The sequence below is a fragment of the Bradysia coprophila genome, unplaced genomic scaffold, assembly GCF_014529535.1.
Source record: "Bradysia coprophila strain Holo2 unplaced genomic scaffold, BU_Bcop_v1 contig_350, whole genome shotgun sequence".
NCBI classification, from domain to species: Eukaryota; Metazoa; Arthropoda; class Insecta; order Diptera; family Sciaridae; genus Bradysia; species Bradysia coprophila.
This window is the reverse complement of record NW_023503608.1, coordinates 4,476,239-4,499,430: the sequence shown is the minus strand read 5'-3', so window position 1 is coordinate 4,499,430 and position 23,192 is coordinate 4,476,239. Positions and strand designations below refer to the sequence as shown.

The following is a 23,192-nucleotide window of genomic DNA, read 5'->3' as shown; positions in this document are numbered from 1 at the left end:
CACATTAGCTGCAGGTCACACTTTATTTTCTGAATCGCTGTCGATAGCAAATGATTACATTAGCCGTGTCCAAATGCTATTTACACCCGGGTCTACTTTGCCAAATTTGATTCACGTTGCTTCTGACGATGACGAAAGATTGTTAGGCCACACTTCAAGGTGCTTCTGACGAAACAATCAATTGTTCATCTATTCATTACAAAAAAGATTCAATTTGTTTCTTTTGAAACACCCAATAGTAAGGTGAGTTTGCACAAGGAAAAATGAATTGTTCCAAGATTGTATATGTGTTCATAGTGTATTTGCTTGTACTCGGGTGCAAAAAATCCCTTTGATTTTAATTCAACATTACATTACAGCCAGAGGCAGTGAAATGCCAGCATGAATTTGCTTCTGCTGTTTTTAAGCTGATCCACACAAACAATCAAAACTGTTTATACGGTTGAAGCACACGCACACGCACGCTTGTGGTAGTGATAAAACCGTATAAAGACGTGTAAACAGTTTTGATTGTTTGTGTGGATCAGCTGAAAAACAGCTGAAACAAATTTATGTTGAAATCGCAATGTCTCTAACTGTCAAAGGTTATGGCCAGACCATCGTATAAATTATATAAATAAGTATCAAATGACATGATTGTTACCAAGTGTCATACGTTAATATTGCTACGATAATACCTCCTACAAAGCATACGTAATTATGTTTTCTTTCTCTAAATCCATTTATTTGTAAAAAGTTTCTCCTACAAAGCAAATTTCTAGACGGCTTATGGACTTTCAAACTTAGTCAAATCTAAAATGAAGTTTCTACGGGAAACCTAATCTCATTACTTATTCAATTATTTTCTAAAACATTACTTAGACTTTCGATCTGGAGTCGGCGGATTGTCATGGATAAATTCCCTTCTCATAAATAACAAATTATTCCAAGTTTCCCGCGAGCGAAGACGTATTTAATGTTACGGTTTTTTCGTTCTTTATTTTTCCCAAACTCGTCACATGGCTTGTTATGTCTTAACGACATAATCAACATTGTGAAGCTGCATTAACGTTTTCTTTTATATCAAAATTGTTGTCGAAGGAACGAAATGTAATGAAATTACACTATCAACGCGTGAATTTGTGACATTTTTGGAATAAATTCTTTCTTTTCGGAGTGATCTCAACAGCATTTATGTTGTATTCAGACACTATACGAAAGCATATTTCTCGTTCCTTTCAAAGTTCTTCAAGTTATTTGCATTTTCCAATTACCAGGAAACATTTTAGAAAGTTTTTTAAAAACATATTTCTTTTTAGTTCCACTGTAATACTGTAATACTTCTCAAATTGCTGAATAAATGTCCTTCAGTTATGCAAATCAAATATATGTATGTGTGTGTGAGTGAGTGTCTGTGGATGTGTATTTTATACGCTCAACATTGTAATGTATTTGAAGTAATCTTTTTCTTCTTGCCGATAAAAAAACCGAAATATACGGAAAATATACAAAACTTTCAACTTGAAAAATTCTCGCCGAAAAAGTGATGTTAATGCAATGGATTTTATATTCGATTTGCATAAGGGCTTTAAAAGCTTAAAACTTCTTTAAGAGTAAAATTTTTGAAAACTTTGTCATTGCATAAGTAGTCGAAGCCATTCTTTTAAAATAAAATACTGTTGCGGAACAGACTAGAGGAATATAAGGAAGAGTAAATCACGAGACGGGACGCATACTTGAATTAAATACATGCATAATTTCTACAGATTTTATCTGAATCTCTGGAATTCACAAAAATACCGAAGAAAAAGCAACAATTCCATAGGAGAAATGAACAACATTAACAAGGAAAATGAACCAAAAAGAATTGATCTTTCGTTCGTAAATTTATTTTCAAATGTTAAGTTATGATTGCCATTACTAGGAAACGTGGGAATTTCGTAAGATGCACTTTCTTTGCTTTGGTTTTCTTTTTCCACTTCAAAATGATGAAATAACAGAATGAATTAAAGAGCAAACTCTGGAGAAATTAGACAGACACTGTAGGTAGAGTACATAAGTTTGAGAATAATTTAATTACATTGATTGTTTTTATGCTTATCATCTCGGAATGTTTCCGTGTTTTAGTGTGAAACGACATTGCACGAAACGAATTTAACTCTTTAATTTGATTGAGGAAAATTTCACTGTTCATGTTTCCGAATGAATTTTATAGTAATTGTAATTTAGAGACAGTTGCCCGAAATTATAAAGTGGTTCGATCCGAATCAAACTGTAACTCGAATCACTTTACTTGGGTAACAGACAATTAAATGTTTGAAGGAAAACTTATGCTTCTCGGTTCTGGCTGGAGATATACATTCAATTGACATTAATCACAACCGAAAATGTAAGATAATGATTTTACAAAGAAAACATCAAGTGAAATGAAATTTTGTCCGGAAAGATCTGACTTAACGTCTTGCTTTCTTTCTTCGGATCTTTACTATTATTCCGGGGACAGGAAACAACGTGATTTTAACTTAAACCAAGAAATTGAAATATTTGTCGAAAACTTGATGGGAGACAGTCTAATCACAGAATTTCTCCAAAAGACAGAGGACTTACGTTCTTTGTGTTACATGGGTTTTTTAAATTTAATTCTAACTCAAAATTACGAGAGTGATGACAAACTTTTCTTTTTAAATCAATTGCAGAACGACGACCTCTCAAACCGCAGCTTCCAACACCATTGTTTCGCAGTCCGTCAACGCGACTAATTCAACGAGATATGTTAGACGACGACAGAGGCAGTGATGCATCCAATCTGGGCTCATTAGGAGGAAGTATTAAGGAAATGCACCACTATACATTTCAACCTAGCAAACAAATTGTAAGTACAATTTTCGATTTCTTCATTTCTGGCAAATTTTCTGGAAACAAGTATTCTGTGTCAGTTGCAAACTTTTCCATCGAACAGATAAATTATTTCGTTTCCATCACGATGACATTTTTGTCATGTTAAATATTTAGAGGAAATGAGTGTTTGTCCATTGAGAAAATCTTCTTCGTTTACTGATCGATTCTTCTGTGACTTGAAAGTTTTTTTTTTTTTATTTAATAAAGACAAAGTTGAGATTTTGTCCACTTCCTTTTTATAAACTTTAAACAGAATTCGGAATTGTATTTTTGCACAAAAAATATTTTCAAACATCCGGATGCTCAATACATTGTTGACGAAACGAATGTTTGCAAAACATATTTAAAGTAAATGTCGCAAGGAATATTGCAGAACTATCGAGCATTTATGATTTGTTCAACTCATATACTGCTTCACTGCAGTTTCACTGTTTTTCAATTCTCTTTAGATTCACTGACCTGAAACAAATGTCATCAATGAAACGTTTGTAGGCAACATTTGATCAGAGGGCATTCAAAGTAACCAGCGGCTATTTTTGAATTCACAAGTACGTGTAGACCAACTGTACAACATTTCAATTTAATTACAACGCTTTGTACGAGGCTTTGTATTTAACATTGAAATATTTCGAATATAGAGGTTGGTTAATGTGGGCTGCCCATAAATGACGTCCACTATTTTCCGGTTTATTAGACCCTCATCCTGAACCACAAACTTCCTAAAGTTGACGTTGTTATATTGACGATACCTCAATACCTGGCAGCCAAATTCAATCTATTCAGTAATAGCCTTAAAGTTATGAATGGCAGTTCCAGTAATTTATTGAAAACTATTGAAAGACTTATACCAGAAGAAACATGTATCGGTTCCTTTCAACCTTGGTACTGGAACATTGCGAACAGAAATCTTTCAACTTTGAACATTAAACATTTCAAAGTCAGCCGGAATGTCCAAATAAATCAGAAATATTACCTCATCGCACGGTAGTTTACAAAAAATATATTTCGGTGAATGAAAAACTAAAAGAAGAAAAATAATAATCTTCGACTACATCTAAAACTTCGTCTGGAAGTCTAAACGGCAAGTCTGAAAGAAATCCAATCAATGATTTATCAAATACTACTCCAGCAACATTTATTCTCTTCTTTAAAATCCGTACAATCAATGGCAGACTTTTATATTATATTTTTGATCTCGTTCAGTGAATATTGAAAGGCTCACACTTTTAGTCTTGATTAAAAGTTAAATTCTTCTTATCATTCCCTCTCGTTTCGTTTTTATTTGCAAATTCTTTTGTATTCATATGTTTCATTGTTTGGAAAGCGAAGTGCGCTGTTATATCTCATGGAAGTAATTCAGACGCACTGGGAATCATGCTGAATGAAACATTCATTGTCATTATGGAATACATCTTCGACAAAAGTTTTTTTTTCCATATCACTGGCTGTAATTATTTTCCGAAACTGTTTTGTTTTGAGTTGTCAGTTTTTCTTTTCATGCATCACAACAAACACTTTGATTTCGGAAATAATCTGTTGCTTGAGGACATACATTTGTATGTATTCATTTTGACTATTTTGTTCTTTCTTTTCTGTCTGTGCTTTTCTCAACTTGTCTACTTCACTGAACAAGAACAATAGGATTTTCTACGTAAGCTCAACGTTTTTGTAGACCGGACCTCAGGGGCCAGTGTGGTTAACGTTAACAGAGTGGGATACGGTATGTGAAGAGTCGTATTGAGCTGTAGAAATGTGTACGTGGTGCCACTAACTCAAAATATCCTTGCTATCTACTTAAGAAGATGAATATCTACACACCGCATACCAGTAAAATTTTACTAGTGAGCTAGTGAAGACTATTTTCTCTCATTTTGCTTTTCTTAGTGATCCTAATTCAGCTTGTTTTCAATTCTCCAGCCCATTCGTCATATTGCTTCCAATCATAAATCCAAATATTATTTTTTTCCTTCCAGAGTTACGCTACCCTTAGTAGAGGTGGTAATAAGAGCATAACAACATGTAGTCCAATCAGTCAACCAATACCACTTGGTGTGACCTTACTTAGTCCAAATAATCAATTAGTTACATCGTCATTAAGTGAGTATCGATTTAGACCGGAAGTCGTGACAACGTCCAATCGGATACAAGAAAGTTGTATATAAAAATTATGATAAAAAATTGATAAAGAAGGAGAAAAAATAAAAAATTAAATTAAATCCAGAAATGAATATTAAATTAAGTATAACGTGTTGATACCGTGTATAATTAGTCGTTCAAATAAATTAATTGTATTGAATGCAAATGTGACTAAATATATTTAAATATGAAATGATAAATGGGTTGAATGTGTGATGTGTGAGTGAAATATGAATTAAGGGCGAAAGAATTTAAAATACTGAATACGTCGAAAGGAATATTATAGAATACAGCACAAAAATGATGTTAAAAAAAGTGTTCGTACGCCCTCAATTTTTCCATGTTGCACAGCTATCCAGCTGAGCAAAAAAAAAAAATCAACAAAAGGCATGTTGACTATAAAGAGCATGATTTTACATTGCTTAATTAAAAAAGTTTTTTTTTCGTCCATTGCAGAATCTCCTTTTTTATGTGAAACGAAAAGCAAAAAAAGAAATATTAAAGCTTGATACTCTAATAAATTATATCAATTTGTTAAATACAAACATTTGTTTTGTTATTATTTTCAAAAATTTGACACTTTTTTCCGTCTTTCCTACGGTTTCCTATGGAAAAACTTTTGTAAAGACAGGAGGAAAAAAAGCGCTCGCCGGATATCATAAAAGTAAACACAAATGGTTTGCATCCCTTTCCATATATCACACTAAAATGAGTTAAAATTAAAAACGAAAACAGAGAAACGAAATTGTCAAGTTGCTGGTGAAAAGTTTTTAGGAAAACATAGCGTGGGATCGTAATATTTATAATTTTTTTTTGGGAAAGGTGTGCTTGGTGGTTTTCTACATTCGTTTATATCAAGGAAAATATAATTTATGCGACAAAGGTTTGTTTCTTTTTTCTTCCTGGAAGTGTATTCCGACGTACCATGAAGATTATTGTTTAGTTTATCTTGATCGGGTATATTCACATTGACCTGTTACGGATGGCTAACATCTGTTTCAGAAATGAACAACAAGGTCTGACTAATGCGGAAAAAAGCAAAAAGGATGTTCAAACAAATGAAGTACAAGATTTGAAACCATCCTTTTTAAAATATAATTAGATCAAACGAAGTAATAGATGTATGGTCAATAGAGAGAATGATTAAAGAACCAATAGCTTCCCACTGTTACGTTTTCGAAGCTTGTTTCGCAATTTCCGCAAACTTAATCAAAATAGTCAATTTTCTTGGTCTATATAATTCTCAAATCGTCGAATTTGTTTAGAGAAAATAACTAAAGAACCAACAGATTTTCACTGTTACGATTTTAAAGTTTTGTAACCTCCTAGAAACGGCAGGCGTATCGCATCAACATCTATTACATCTTTTGTTTAAAGTATCACCTATTTGATACACAAATCTTGTACTTAATTTGTTTTAACATGCGAATTGTCGATAACAGATGAGTAGTCGTTTTGGAAAAGTAAATTAAGGAATTACGCTTCTGACGCTTATGTAAAATTGTTCAATTGAAAGTTCACAGGAAAGTTTACCATCTGTCGATGTTATTCTTTTACAATCTACCAGAACCTGAGACATCATAAGAACAATAAATCATTCGTTAGAATTAACTTTGAAAGATTTTCGTACTTTGTCTTCATAAGAATATTAGTACAAACGAGATCAAAATTTCTATTCTGCAAACGCTCTAAGGTAATTGCTGACGAGAAACCAATTTTTTACTGAGCACTTAGTATAAACTAGAAAATTAACTTCATTGTTTTGCATTCCTTGTTTGCATACTCCATTCACTTACTGTCACCGCTCTTCCACTTTATGTATTAAAAACGACATCTTTTAAAATGCCATTGATATTATGAATCAATGATTTTTTATGAGGAAAACTCTTTGTTCTGAATTTGATAAAAATATAGTACCTTTTATGCAAGCCAATTTGGGAAGACTTATTTGCATATAAAGTGGATTTCTTTTAGATCTTTTTTTTCTGTAGAAAGTGGATTTTTTCATTTAATTTTTTTCTTTTGTTTAAAGTCGATCCGAGAACTGCATGAAAAGTTTTTGATTCTTTTATTTATTAGTTGATTGAAGAACAAGTGTGCATAAACAATGAAAAAGTTTTTATTTTTAAAGATATTTTTGCGATATTACACCTGCATTCGATTTATCAGCTGGATAAACTAAGATCCTTTCGAAGTCAGCTAATCAGAATTTGATTAACAGAAAGATGAGCAAACTCTCTATGGAGACAATAAGGGAGAGAGAGAGCTCTATCAACGATTAGTAATTAAAATCGGAATGATCTGGTTCTCTGAAACCTAGAACGACGAATTTCAGGTCTCAAGTCATAATGAATTAAGTTCGGGGAAAAATAACGTGATGCTGAACCTAAACCAAGGCAGGTCCAACTTGACCTGGTCCAAACATTATGTATGCCAGTGCAAATTTTCCCATCGAAATATTTTCTTGGTATGTTATTCTTACTCGTGGTGCCGCCCTCTACAAAAACCAATAAAAACATTTCATGTCCACGAGAGGTCGAATAAATTCTTTTGAAGCTCACCGTGCCCTGTTTCAAACATTATTCAACAAAGTGAATATTCTGCAACTGGGGTGCAGAATATCTTTAATTACGAAATTAAACGAAAATTTTCGTCCACATTTCATCATTAAGTATTTCTCAAAGTTGACAAATGTGAAGCGATATTTCAGTACAAAAATAGTTATTTTCCTGACGCATGCTAAAATGCTTTTTTAGCAAGTGATAGGTTTCCAGCTCAGCCGGAGGCGGGTGCTGGAATCAAGTTCGCTAAAAAGGATTTTAGCATAAGTAAGGAACAACGTTTTACCTGAACGACGTTGGAAATAAGCGACGATGTCGCGATATTGCGACACTAGTTTGAAAAAAAAAACTTTTATAGCGTGGTTCATGCGAAGCAATTCATGAATTCGTGAATAACGAAACATAAAACAAAAAAGTCAAAACATTGTTCTAAGAAAAGTCCTATAGATCTCGAGCTAAACAAAACGGTAAATATGCTAAATGCCATATCGGTTGAACATTAGCAACATAGTTATCAGTATTCCCCATAAAAACAAGCTTTTTTCGACGAGCTTCTATTGGTAATCCTAAAGGAAGATGGCTTCTTCCATTGCAATGTCGCGAATAATTGATGAACTATCCTAGAAACTAAGTTTTAAGTGTTTGATGCATATTGGTTCTTAGCCCTTGTCTTAATACACTAACTTTAACGCCTGCCTAAGAGAAAACACTCACCCTCAGCTCGTAGTGGTAATTAATGAGAATTATTGTATGCAAAACTAACCAGTCAATGAAAGTATCCATTTCCTCACTGTCCCCAGAATCTGGCGATATTCTGTTCTAAAACCATTTACCAGCTCAACAATTTCGTTTTAATTTAATTTTCCTTGGCATTTACTCAGGCATTTAAGGAAAAAGAAGTGTGTTCATCGCACACTATATGCCATATACATACAGAAATAAGCTCTGAGAAGAAAAATAAAAAAAATAAATCTAAGTCTTGTTCCAATAACAAATTTTAGATTTTAAGATACAAGCGACAACGTAAAGTGTTTCCACTTCAAAGCCGTTTGAAATGTAAATAATCTGTAAATTCAATTGTGTAAGAAACTGTAAAAGATAATGGATGTTATTAAAGAAGGGATGTGTTTATGCGTTCTAGCCTTCAGTAAATGAATTTAGCATAGCGATGAAAATGAAATCGAATTATGCAGGGTAACTATAAGTCGTTATAAATCAAATTTGATTGAAATAATTTATTTGAAAATGTTTTTTTTTTTTGAAAAAAATCTATACAAAAAAAAAGTTTCAAAGGAAAAATAAAACGAAAAAAATAAAATTGAAAAATGTTACATTTCCGTATGGATTTGCCATAGAAAACTGTTTTTGTTGTTGAGTTCTTTTTTATTCTGATAACGAATTTCTGTTCAATAAGCGTGAAATTCTACTCGGTGATATGTTTGAATATATAAAATCGTTACATTTGTCGTGAATGGAAAATGGGTATGGACAAATAACGGATTTTCATTTGTTTATTTTTCCTTGGAGACCAACAAAAGGAGTAGAATTCTACTATATAATGTCGTTACGTTATGCAATTCTTTTATTCAAATTGTCTCTGTAGTCTACAAACAAGCTTGGATCGTCAAGTCTCAAAGACGACTGAATGTATGGTTGAACTTTGTGCAGTATTCTTCCATTCCAATTAGATATGGCACAAATATGGGAGGCAGAAATGAGACTAACAAAGGGAAAAAAATATTCTTTTGTGCGAACAAAAATGAAATAAGGACCCAGGCGTGTGTATGTTTACTTAAAAGTTTGATATCAATTTTTATGTAAATAATTTTTTTTTTTGTTATTGAGCTATTTTCTGGTCCAAGTCGCTACGGAGATTCAATGTCAGCACAACATTTCTGTTTATGAGAAACATTTCGGTTTCGTTTGCTTTTGCCATCATTATTTTGTGTATAACGATTACGACTTTTCTCGATTTGATTTTTATTTTTATTTTATTTTTATACAATGTGTGGACGGGATCTGCGTCTTTGCTGAAACGATACGTTCCTTTGATTTTATTCCTAACACAAAATTGATAGCAAACATATCTGCTATGGTAGCACAAACAAAATTTTAACGACATGTTTATTCCCATTTTTCGCCCTACTTGAATTTTAAAAATTTTCATTGATTTTGTCCATCGCTGAATTGTAACATCAAATTGTTTTCTATCAAATCTATTAAGTTTTATTGTAAAAGCTTCGTAAATCGATTCTAAAATTAGAGAAATATAAAAATTCGATCAGCACTGCTGTCTTTTGGTCGGACTTTTTATTAGCCGAAAGTCGCTAATCAGTAACTCTACAATATGATAGTGTCTACAACTGTTTGTGATACAATTTTCTCTATGGGAGAGTGAAATTATTTCTTAGACATAGAGACTTGCCTCACTTTTAGCCTTTGATGGATTATTGCTAGATAATTATAAAATCTACTACTTCGTTTGTTTCAAGTTACGCTCAGTGTCAGGAGGCAAATCTTCTACTTAGTTAGAACTTCAAATTTCATGCTTTAACCGCTTTTGGCTTTGCACCCTGTTGTAGGACTAAGAACTACCTATATAGAGTTACTACCCCTCAAAGTCCACCAAGTAGGAGATATTCACTTTCATATTTCTCTAATTTGAAAGAAATTCAATTGGATATAAATGAAAAGTGTGACGACCTAATCTCAACATCAAGAACACAGCGACAATGAACGCACTTATGAAAATTATAATTTAGAGAAATGTCCTAAGGGCTCTAAAAACGAGGAAAAAAAACTAAATTTATTAACACTAAAGAGAAGAACAATAATTATTGTAAATAAATAATTAGCAAATAAGTAAATGATCCTTCAACTAAAGAATATTACGGATCCAGGAATGAACCCAATTCAAGAATGATCGATAGGAAGTTTGTTGCGTTTGTGTAGATGCTGAAAGGAAGACGCCGTGATGCAACTCACAAAACTAAGTTCGAAACTTTTTTACCTTTTCAATAATTTCCACAAGTTTAACATTTTGAAGGAGTAGATTTGGTATTCACAATCCGCAAATGACACATTACATCTACTTCGAGGCAAGCACATACTGAGTGAATGCTAACGGCGATGAGGAATCGACGGTAAATGTTGCAGCATATACTGATCTGCTCAGCACTTGCAGGTTACTTTGTTTTATACAATAAAATCTAACGTGACGAAAACTTTGTGTTTTTGCAAAGTTAGATTTTTCTTATAAAAATACCAAGTTTCCCAGAGGTTGACCATGTCCTGGGGCAGCATTTTCCCGAGTCGTTTACACATCAATTTGAAGGTTAAAGAATAACCAAACCGGAAAAAAGTTACTAAGGTAATTTTACTGGCTGAACCACACTCAACTTAGTTAGAATTGTTAGTCTTCCGAAAACGAATTGATAGTAAATTTTCGTTTTACAAATTTTCGAAAGACTTTGAAGTTGATTCGAGAGTGAATTTGAAAAGAGTATTAAAAATTTATGTTAAACCAATTCTATCACCTATCACATTCGAAAAGGAATGGTTCATTCCTCGACCAGTGAATAAAGAAAATTTTTACTTGTAATGTAAATGATGGTAAATGTATTTTAATGAAATCATTATATATAAAGAAATGGAAGTAAATTTAATAACTTTAAAATACAATTATTAATAATGTTTTGTATAATGGAGGAACTAAAATGTTATTTGTGTTTAAGAAAAAAAGAAAGAAGAAATAAAAAAAAACTTTAGTTGTTTTAAAAACAATGAGAGAGAGAGAGAAAGAATTATGTCAATAAATAACACTGAATGAGTAAGCACCAGTCTACATTATTGAATCAACTTTCAGCAATCATACACATGTACTACTACTACTATAAGTATACTGTTGTCGTCAACGTAGCGTCGGTGAGAAAATAAACAATTAGCTCAGACCAATTAAATCTTTTATAGTAAAATATGTGTTAAAACTAATAAAGTAAAAGATTGTGCCAACCTATTCTTAATTTAACCTGTTACAGACGGTAAGTCTATTTCTTCCATCGATCAAAGTATTTTCAATCTGTTGATTTCCAATCTTGTACTTCAATTTTTTTAACATGCATTTTACTGTATAAAGAACCATATTACTCAGCTTGTCGTTATCTATAACAGATGAATAGCCGTATGTGACGTATGTGACGTGACCGCTTAAAGGAACTATAAGAATTGCCAATTATTCTGACGTGTTGGAAGGGTAAACATTTGGGGCAATCACGAATAAATAAGGTGAGTAAATGACAATCTAGTCTATAAACACATTGCCAGACGCATTTTTCAACCCATTATCTGATAATTGAAATTCCTTAATTCCTTCAATGTCGCTGTTAAATAGAAATTATAATTAGGACTATCATCGACACAGTCGAAACCATAAATTAAATTAACGAAATTCAGATTGTCACTTAAAATTGAATTTTCAAATAAGAGAGTGTCACAACTTCATGACCAGCAAACAACAACACTATGACATTTACTCCTCCGATCATCTCATAATCTCCGCAAATTTTCTTGAAGGGTTTTACCAAGGAGTAATCTACTCGATTTGCAACTCATTTATAACTCTTTTCGAGCGTGTAACTCCGTTTCAACTCTTTTTCACAACTAGCTCAAAATCATTGTTAGCCTATATTTTTCTTCTACATGTCGTACCTCTCCTTCATCTATGGTGGGATGCCCCTCGGGTTTTACAACGCGAAAAAATTGGAAGTCACATTTTCAACAAATACGATCCAATTGAAGTTATCGAATCCACATGGATATGCACCGTAAAAGTCATAACATTGGTGTAACATTGCATGTGGATTAAATAAGGAAAATTGGATTGTAGACACTTTCGCTTGTCGCCCTAACTTCGTTCGGGCTACAACTCACGAAAATCTACCGTCCACAACAGATACGCAAATAACTGCTGTTTGTCTAATTCACGTCGTACTTAGTGGCGGATAAATTCAAAATGAAAATTAGACAATACAACATTGAATAAGGGATGTGACACCCCTCTAACTAAAGGTGTTATCATAAAGCTCCTCAATAGTGGATACTTTCGCACTAATTTATTTCACCGGAAACGTACACACATTTAAACTAAAGCGTTTCCGCTAAAACGTAATTTTTGAGATTACCGCCGACATTTTATTTCTACTGGGTCATCTCTTTTGAACCTCACATCACACCAAACGACACAATTGTTGTTTGTTTACGTGATTAGTCACTATAAATTTTTCATAAATGCGTTGGCTTTGACAAATATTTAAAGTAAACCGTTGATTGTAATGTTAAAAACACAAAAAGCACATTTCCGCACAAAATCTGAATTAAATCACATCGAAATCACCGAAATTATCACAATTTTCACAACCGACACTAAATTTTTGCTTTGGTGCTTTGACGTTTCAAAAACAATACTCAAGTTACGATTAACGACTTTAACGACGATTTTCCTCGTTAAACCATATTCGACTAAGTTCAAGGTGGATGTGATTTGGGTGTGAAATTGAGTGGGAAGTGCTTTTTTTAAAAAATTTTCTTTTTGTAAAATCTTTTAAATCTTTTAAAGGAACGTTGAAACGTATTTTTCCGTTGTTGTACATTCATATCTTTTTTTAATTCAAATTCACTTGCCGTGTGACCATTACACCATAACAAAAACAAAAACGAAAATTATTCCTCCACATTCTCAAACAATTTAAATTGTGAAATAAATACCGAAACGTTTCTTTGAACACTAATTGTTTTTCACATTCACATTTTCCAACAAAAGACTTTTTGGTGAATGAAAATTTTGCATTATTTATATTTTGATTTGTTCAGTCAACTATACGCTGAAACTTTACGTATAGTATACATAATATACATGTGCCCTGCAACCATTTTAAAACTGTATTCATGCAGACAAATTGGTTCTTGTTGTTTGAGTATTCATAAATTCCAAAATTGGTACTAAAAATTTAAATGAATTGAAGTTAAACCATCGTAAAAAGAGAGAAGAAAATTTCGTAGCAAATTTTATCAATTCATCAATTTTGTGAGACACATATAAAATGTATACTACTTAGCCATAATGTTCCTTTTCAAGTCTGCACGTCTTCGTTGTATCTCTGTTCTTTTTATGTGTTGAAATTGAATTTTCTAAGCCATCTTATTAGAACGTACACACATATATCATTCGTTCGCCTTTTCATTAAATTGCGATGTAGCTAGAACCATAAGAGATGATTACGATGCCTGGAACTTTATGTTATTTGTTTATCTAGCAGACTACCTCTTTTATATATTTACACTCTTTGAACAATCAATGAGTGTATGCGGTACTTATCGATGATAATAATTTTAAATAAAGTGGCAGGACGTGGCATCTATTTTTAGTGGAGCTGTGTGACGTTTAATTTAAATTTTTAACATCAGCCTTTGAAAATACGTACTCCCCTCACGTACAGTTGTGTTCCAATGTGGAGTTTTCCTTTGCGACAATCATCCCTCACTAAACCTAGCATACTAATACACATCTGGGAGTTTTGTTTGAATTCTCACTCTTTATTGATCAAAAAACAACAGAATGTTACTCATCCAGACCCGTCCACAATCGAACTAGTTGTAAAATTCTGTCTCGAACTTCACGCATTCTGGGACTATCATCTGGCGAGTTTGATGAAAGGTCGTTACAATGCGACGCATCTAAATCAAATCAACCATGACTTCCGATCTAGTAAAGCTTCAATCTCAATTATAGTCAATTACCGGGGATAATATCTGCCGGTGAGTGTTCATTAACATCATTTTGAATTCCCATGATGCGCCAGGGATCTATCAGCCCATTCGTAAAATAAACCTACACATGAAATATAGATATCAGTCGGTATAGCCCGATAGTGCGCTGTTCAAACATACATTGTTCACATTCGGATTAAAGCCGCCATAAATCGTATTTTTCCGCTCAGTATTCGCTTGCAGAAACTCGGCAGTAAATCTAAATAGGATGGAAAGTTACATTTTCACATAGTCTCAAGAAATGTTCTGGAAACTAAACAACTCAACTCATCACCATAAACATCACTGCACCATCTGTGGAATTTTTCAGCTGGAAAACGAGAACCGAATGGCTGGAATCTTGAAGCAGATGTTTCAAACCATCCGAATTCGTTGCAGGTTTGGAAAAACCATTGTCTCATGGCTGACGAAGTGGCAGGGGAACCCCACGTCGCATTACGATGTATCTCAACATCATTGTCGAATGTAAAATCAACACAATCACCCGGTGATGGATTACTTCCGAACACGCGTCGAGTGTACCAACGGACGAATGCATCGAGATCGCTTTCATCAGGGTAGGCAGGATCAAGAAGGGTTTCACAAAAGCCCTCGATGTCGCCAGATCTGTTGAGGCAAATGATGTACAACTTTACTCACAATATATTCGACGGCGTAGGACTTTGACTGCCTTGATGGGAATATCAAAACATCGAAATCCAACCCCGCCAAAACCGTTGTTTGTATTGGAGAAAAGCTAACATTTAAAATACATTCATTGACCAACCTGTGACCCTGGACGAGTCCAGCTAACAACTCCGACAATGAATAGAACATTATTTGAATGTCGTACGGATTATCGTCATTCACTTCATCGCAAGTTCTAAAAGTGCTTGAAAATTGTTCAAAATTTCGGTTTGCAAACAACTGATCAGCCTGACTGAAGGCACGAGCTAATCGTTGAAAACATTCTTCACCACCAACGCTACGTATAGAAGCTCCAACAATTTCTTTGTATTCAAAGTTATTGGGCTTCACAAACACTGGAGAACTCGAAGCCCAAGCGCCAGCCGTCAAATGAGGATATTTCTGTCGGAACCATGCTACTAGTGTAGCTGAATACGATCCACCTACGAAAACAAAATTCGAATCGTCGAATTCGGGATGTCTTTCTCGGATATAGGTAACAAAATGCGCTAAATCAGCCAATGCCTGTTCAATATTCAAGAAGCGCATATTTTCTACAGATGCGTCGCTGTAATGTAAAAATTGAGCCGCTAATTGTTAACTGATAATAGAAATAAATGCATACGCCGTTGGATGGCTTAGGCCATAGTAACGATGTTCTGTGTAAAACATTTGTCCAGATAATGTTCTGGCCATATCAACCATATGGCCGCGCTGAAGACTATAAGGATTGATAGTCCATTCACCGCCGCAATAAACGAAAATTGGACCACCACGAACGAAAAATTCGTCGTTTCTGTAATATCGCTGTAAAACAACTCAGTCTCATTCAATTTGAATTGAAAAATTAGACGATTTTCATTTTCCATTAAAATTTTGTATTCACCATTTGCCATGTGGCATCATTTGTCGGATCGAAATTGTCCACACGCTGCTCTACATATTCCAGTTCAACAGCCGTTGTTCGAATGGGTCCATCAATTAACGGTTCACGATAAACTTCACTTTTAAATTGAATCAGTGGAATTCTGATTGTACAAGCTCTTCCAACAATAGCCAAAATAAATAGCCAACGCAACATTGTGCTGAGTTGAAGATTTACAATTTTAAAAGCAAACTCTTATCTCATTTAAGGAGCATTACGTATATCGTACCTCCACGCTTACCTGATGTATAATACTGCCGCATAAATGCAATCACAGCGGATGGTACTTTTATCAAATTCAAGTATATACGTCTCACCGAATCACTGCGATAATAATTTTTTGATAAAGCTGGATTATCAAAAATAACAATTTATCTGTAGCTGATGTAGTTTGTTATTCGGCAATTTTAAACACAAACATTTTACAGAGCTATGTGTGCTCATTAAGTGTGTCTCAGGCTCAAGCGACAAACGAAATGCGATGATTTTCGGTTAACGTGTTTTCGATATTATTAAATGAATGTTTAAACTCATGAAGTAATAGTATATTACTTCCGAGGTTCCAAGTTGTGTATTTGATAGGTGGGGTGTTACAGCCCGACCCGAAGGGTCTTCACGTGATTAGGCAATGTAAATGAAAATGAAACATGCCGTAACATGTAAAAGATTTTACTCATTTAGCCTCTGAGTCATTGACATAAACGTTAAAACTCATTCCTCGGGGGCTCAGTGAGGTGAGTGAGTAAAATGCCTTATATAATTCTTTTGTACTTTGTATTTCGCCTTCGGCTCGAGCGGCAGACATCACACCACACCACAAGTTGGAAGTTCAAAAGATTAATAACCCTACGGAAAAGGCATTCTTTGTACGATATCAAATTCAAATATCAAAATCTGAGCCTTGTCATGTTCAATACAAAAAAAATCTACGAAGTGTGCGAACATTATCAACGCATCTGTTTATATGGAAATTAAACATTAATTCTTTTGTTATATTTTTATGCAAATTGTGACAGGGCAGGGGAGGAATCATAGATTTTAATTTGAAACCCATGTATTTTACTAAAAGTACATTCTAGAAATGAACGGTGCCGAATATGTATTTGAAATATTGATGGATTTAAATGAAATTCAAAAATAAAAGTTTTTCTTTTATAATTTAAATTTGATGATTGCTCTTCTTCGGAAACTTTTTTTTTGTTTGAGTTCTGGAAGCGATATAAAAGGTATCTTTAATTCGATTTTACTTTTGTTCGTAAATTCAAATTAACCTGTCACATACGGCTTTTCATCTGTTATCGATAACTAAGACAAAAATAATGATTACCCTGGGTAATATGGTCCTTTACATAATAAAATGCATTTAAAAAAAATTGAAGTACAAGATTTAAAATCAACAGGTTGAAAATAATTCGATCGATGGAAGACCCGATAGTAATGGATAGCAGTTTCTAAGAAGTTCTTAGATTGGCTATTCCGGCTCGTGTTCAGAAAAGAACGATTCGTGCGTATCTTTATTTAGTGGAACAGTTCAAGCTTCATGATAATTTTTCTTTTCCTTTTTATTCGTAATCTCTTTTGATTTCCTAAACTAATGAAAGCAATTTATATCACAAATTCCGTGATTTAACCTTGTTCGTTCTGTGAATTTTTATGTTCCCTTTGTTTCATTCGATTCGATTGTCGAGTTTTTTTCTTTTCTGCTTTCTAGTTAACAACATTGATTCTGATAAAAAAAAATGTTGATGCGTAGATATACGGGAATTGTACCAGAGGATATTGGCTGTGGTGGGTGGCATAAATGCTATAACTCAACGAGATTTATTTTGATTTTAAATGTTTAATAGGAAAGCTTTTGTGGTATTTTCTTTTTATTTGGACTTTCTTCGTAAGACATTAGCATCCATCGCGTAGAAAACCTTTCAGAGTACATGATATTTACTTACGTACTCGTCAAGATCACCTAATTTTCTTATTCAAAATTATGTCTTTCATTCCAAAAAAAAATATTTTTTGGCTACGGCACTGGACATGAGTTTAGGGGAAAACTACCGACACTGACTACAAATCATGCCACCCTCTGACTTTCGCTCTACAGGGTAAATCAATTGTTAATTTGTAAGATGTAAGATGACCGGTGTCGCCATGATTTCTCTTTAAAAAATACTAGGTCCCACCTTTTGGGCGGGTCAGGTCCCTTGACTGACACTTTTCTAAATGTATTTTTGACTATTCATGAAAACTTGTCACATTTAATACATAATATATTTACTATATTAATGACTCCACGCAAATGATAGTAAAATTTGAAAAAAAAAAAAAATCTTGGAAACCATCGAGGGTAAGGTGGGATTATTTTTGACCACTTTTTGAGCTCTCAATTTTCTTTAAAATTTTCAACTTTCAAGATTTTCAATCAACCTCAAATCATAAATAAAATATGACCCGTGTAGATTACGACCCTCGCTTCGCTCTGGCCGTAAACTTCCCACTCGTATGAGCTGCCTATTATTCTGTTTGATTCCATTTTTGTTACATCAGAGTAGATGCGAAGTTTGTTTTGTGAATGTGGAACGAGGACTTTCTCACAAAATAAAAAAGTGCGATAGATGTCCTTCTCTTACAATTTTGCGTAAAAAAAGGAAGTTCCCCGGTACTTAATATACCTTCACATGGTGACATGATAATAAATGAACTTAATTAGTTTTTGGTTCATCGTTAAAAATAACTAAGTTAACCAATATTACTCTATAATGGTAAAGGGATTAAAAATATTTGTAAAAGGAGAAATTTATTGGTAGACCGAGAAAAAATATTTTCTCGATTTCCCATTCACAAAACCTTCAATCATGAATAAAATGTCACGACTCGTGTGAATTACGGCCCTCGCTTCGCTCTGGCCGCAAACTTCACACTCGTAAAATTTTTACAATATTCTCTTCGATTCATTTAATTCATTTAATTTTTAATCAAAGTGTGCTAATTTGATAACAAGCATTTTGCTGGCGTAAGATGTGGTTGTAAAGGGAGTAAAAAGCTACCTACTTGATAAATGCCAAACAACTTGATAGTCAACTATCAAGTTGTTAGTCAACTATCAAATTTGATAGTCAACTATCAAGTTGTCAGTCAACTATCAAATTTGATAGTCAACTATCAAGTTGTTAGTCAACTATCAAATTTGATAGTCAACTATCAAATTTGATAGTCAACTATCAAGTTGTTACTCAACTATCAAATTTGATAGTCAACTATCAAGTTGTCAGTCAACTATCAAATTTGATAGTCAACTATCAAGTTGTCAGTCAACTATCAAATTTGATAGTCAACTATCAAGTTGTCAGTCAACTATCTAATTTGATAGTCAACTATCAAGTTGTCAGTCAACTATCAAATTTGATAGTCAACTATCAAGTTGTTAGTCAACTATCAAATTTGATAGTCAACTATCAAGTTGTCAGTCAACTATCAAATTTGATAGTCAACTATCAAGTTGTTAGTCAACTATCAAATTTGATAGTCAACTATCAAGTTGTCAGTCAACTATCAAGTTGTCAGTCAACTATCAAATTTGATAGTCAACTATCAAGTTGTCAGTCAACTATCAACTTTGATAGTCAACTATCAAGTTGTCAGTCAACTATCAAATTTGATAGTCAACTATCAAGTTGTCAGTCAACTATCAAATTTGATAGTCAACTATCAAATTTGATAGTCAACTATCAAGTTGTTAGTCACCTATCAAATTTGATAGTCAACTATCAAGTTGTTAGTCAACTATCAAGTTTGATAGTCAACTATCAAGTTGTCAGTCAACTATCAAATTTGATAGTCAACTATCAAGTTGTTAGTCAACTATCAAATATGGTAGTCAACTATCAAATTGTCAGTCAACTATCAAATTTGATAGTCAACTATCAAGTTGTTAGTCAACTATCAAATTTGATAGTCAACTATCAAGTTGTCAGTCAACTATCAAATTTGATAGTCAACTATCAAGTCGTTAGGAAGATATGTTTACAAGTTAGAAGATGGGCATCGAATGATGAAATTATTCTTCCGACTAGTTTCATGCACGTCGAAAACAAACTTATATGATTTACCAACACTACCAAACAAAATCAAATTTCATCAAAGTAATCTTTTTTAATTGAGGCTATGATCAACAGTATAAAATCCCGTTTTTCTCGTATAGCATCCAGATCCTTAGTCCTACATAGCCCATCTTCGAACTTAGCCTCGGGATTTTAATTCCACGTTTTTAAAAAAAAGAATCATCCAAATTGGTTAAAAATTACTCAAGTTATCGTGCCCTCAACGATTTTTTGTTACCCACATTTAACGTTTTTCATAGCATTTCATACATTTTCAATCACAGTGAACCTTTTTGTTACCCACATTTTTCGGTATTTTCTGGTGTAAGACCCTGACTTTCAGTCAAGGGAATAACGTCTCTATCAAGAACTAGTTAATAATCGTATTTCATGCTATTTTATACGTATTTCCTTGAAATTAGTGGAGTCCGATTAGTGTGTTCGTTTATAATAAAAAAACATGTTAAAATGAATGAAGTACAAGATTTTGCTTCAATTTGTCGCGAAACATTCGGTTAGAAGGAGTAATAGATTCGATAAATACTACTGACAAATTCTTACACCAACAGAAATTCATACATTTTGAAATATTTTTCACATATCAACATCATTAAGATCAAGCACATTTAGACTTAAAGAAGCTAGTCACCTTTTATCGATAAGGATGAACAGGAAGTTCTGGATGCTGTACAATAAATTGTATTTTCCTAATTTATGCTAATGAGAGAGCATAAATTAGGAACAACGCAATTCGAATTCCTAAACGACGTTGGAAATACACGACAAAGTCGCGATGTTTCAACATTAGTTAGGAAAAATATTGAAGATATAGATTTTTTGCCTAGGAGCTACTTTAAACAAATGAAGTTATGGATTTGTATTAAAGATTTTGTTGCGACATGCTTGTCGTTTTTAAAAGGTTATGCTAGGCGGTATTTATTTTTTAGAAATTTATTTGCAAAATTTGTGATAATTTGCTCATCAAAAATCTGTTATTATGTTTGAGAACGTCCTTTTCAATTGAGCACATTTCTTATGCAGTTCAAAATTAAAAAATTGAAAATTCTATTCACCGTAGGTAGAACTTAAACTATTTTTCAATTTCGAGAATAGTCAATTTCCTATGTGGATAAGCTGCAAGTATATGAAAGGACTTATTTAGATCACCGGCGATTATCGTTAGCGAACGCATAAATCACGCCGTATGATTTTTACCTAGTAACACGATGCAGTATCAAGATGAGGTGTAAACTTTTTGAACTTTCTGTAAAAGTACCCTTTGCCACTTTGTTACATAACATCGCTTGTTGCGGTTCTAGGACGATTTTTATTTTTTTTTAATTTTCAAGATACATAATTTCGGGCGAAGATAAAAATGTCGATTTTATTTAATGCCTCGTATGAATCACTGAACAAGTAGATATACAGACTATACAGCGAGGTCATTGGTATTCGTATCGGAAGGTATTGGTTAATATTGCGGTTTATGAGGTGCTATAAACTCGAAACATATTACACGAAGAAGGATTGGAGTTCGAATATTTACCTTGCCAATATCCACTTGAAAAACAACAACCCCTCAAAGTGTATATATATTTAATTAATGTTACATAGAAATTTATTGTTCCGTATCAGTTTCCCTATCTCTGTGAGTATTAAAATGGATTTCGTCGGATGGGATCTTTCCATATTACCAATATAAACGCACCACCTAAACTTATTCCGGTTTCCTAGTCCCATACGATACGACGAGATGTGTATAGAAGAACGTTACATAAACATAACGTAAACTAATTAATGTCAAAATTGATTTACTGAAAATGGTTGCTGAGAACAAACATTAATTATGTGCTTTTACCATGTACACACACTTAGCTACACACAATAAACAGTTGTTTTAGAAGAGTTTTGTGCCAGTAAAACCATACGTTGTGCAGAAATGAAAATAACTCAATTGTTGTTAAAGTAGCTGAGGATGAATAAAGTTTTGTTTTTGAAGACGTTTAGTGGAATGGGGTTGAATGAGCATCCGAATGTTGGGTGTATGTGATTGTAAGCATGACTACTGGGCATAATTAAAAATTGTGAAACAGTTAGCACAAACTGGTTGTTACCAATCTCTCGTAACAAAGGACACAAAGAACACGGAAATTTTTGGGTTCGTTACGATGATGAATAGAAACTAAGTTTAAATTGCGAACTGATCTAGTTTATTATTTATGAGGGTAAGTAATCAAGCATACCACGCACTCGGAGGCATAATTTTTCGTTATCGTTATTTACAATAAATTCCATCTCAATCTCTTCAGACAAAATGTTTCTGGAATTAAAAAGTTTCTCTTCAAAAGTTCCAACAATATTGATATGTTTGATGATCTATTTATTTGCTTGAGTATGTTTTATCTATCAAGCAATGGTACGGTTATTTTCAAATGCAGCCACTTAAAAAAGGTTTACGACTTAAGACCACCCTGACAGTTATCGCAACATATTGTCTAGGGCACAAAATTCTTTATTTTAGAGGCGTGAAATTGTTTTGGGAAAATGGTTTCTTTAAAACCAATTGCTCTTTGCCTAGGGCACTAAAAACATGATGGAAACAGTGTAAACAACATCCAAGATTTTTTAATTGTTCTCGATCTACTGGTGGTCTTATACCACCATTTACCTTTATTATGCCAAGCACAGAAAAGAGTAAGACAAATTTTTGACAGAAATTAACAAACCAAACAGAAATGTTAAGACTTCACTTGATAAAGCTCACTGTGCGTGCAACCTTTCTGTGACCTATCGGTAGGCCGATGATTCTATAATGTGTATTCCATATTCTACGTGTACCGTCACATACCGTGATATAAATGTGGACATCTTTCCTTCTCGCCAATTTCTTCTAGTGAGCAAACTGTAAGAGTTTCCTTAACCTTTCAGAATCTTGAAATGTCAAACGTTGGCTGTACAATCTTTCATTCTGTTTTTCAAAATAATCGTCTTGTATTTCTAATAAAATCTTGTACTTCATTTGTTTTAACATTCATTTTGCTATGTATGACCGCATTTATAAATCATCGCTCATTGATTTTGTTGCTGGCGTTAACAGATGATGAACCG

At 33.4% G+C, this 23,192-nt stretch overlaps 2 protein-coding genes across 2 annotated transcripts in view; one reads left to right on the top strand and one right to left on the bottom strand.

The window, feature by feature from the left end:
• Nucleotides 1–11,405, top strand: part of LOC119080356 (hemicentin-1-like) — a 259,563-nt gene extending 248,158 nt beyond the window's left edge. The window contains exons 17-18 of the mRNA XM_037188657.1: nucleotides 2,676–2,851; nucleotides 4,851–11,405. Coding sequence (XP_037044552.1) covers nucleotides 2,676–2,851; nucleotides 4,851–5,039 — 365 coding nt within the window. The 3' untranslated portion in view covers nucleotides 5,040–11,405. The remainder of the gene's footprint in view (nucleotides 1–2,675; nucleotides 2,852–4,850) is intronic.
• A 2,739-nt stretch (nucleotides 11,406–14,144) lies between these two features.
• LOC119080355 (putative serine protease K12H4.7) lies at nucleotides 14,145–16,246 on the bottom strand. The gene is made up of 7 exons (XM_037188656.1): nucleotides 15,952–16,246; nucleotides 15,691–15,872; nucleotides 15,166–15,633; nucleotides 14,667–15,005; nucleotides 14,520–14,598; nucleotides 14,370–14,460; nucleotides 14,145–14,306 (listed from the first exon to the last, which is right to left on the bottom strand). The coding sequence occupies exons 1-7, from the start codon at nucleotides 16,144–16,146 to the stop codon at nucleotides 14,191–14,193; spliced, it is 1,470 nt and encodes a 489-aa protein (XP_037044551.1). The 5' UTR covers nucleotides 16,147–16,246; the 3' UTR covers nucleotides 14,145–14,190.
• Nucleotides 16,247–23,192: the final 6,946 nt, after the last annotated feature.

Excerpts from the sequence above, each read along its gene's own strand:
- LOC119080355 (XM_037188656.1), bottom strand. The coding sequence starts at position 16,146 with ATGTTGCGTTGGCTATTTATTTTGGCTATTGTTGGAAGAGCTTGTACA. Across the intron at positions 15,634-15,690 it reads GGCCTAAGCCATCCAACGGC|CGACGCATCTGTAGAAAATA; the intron begins GTATGCATTTAT and ends TTTACATTACAG. Across the intron at positions 15,006-15,165 it reads GGACTCGTCCAGGGTCACAG|ATCTGGCGACATCGAGGGCT; the intron begins GTTGGTCAATGA and ends TTGCCTCAACAG.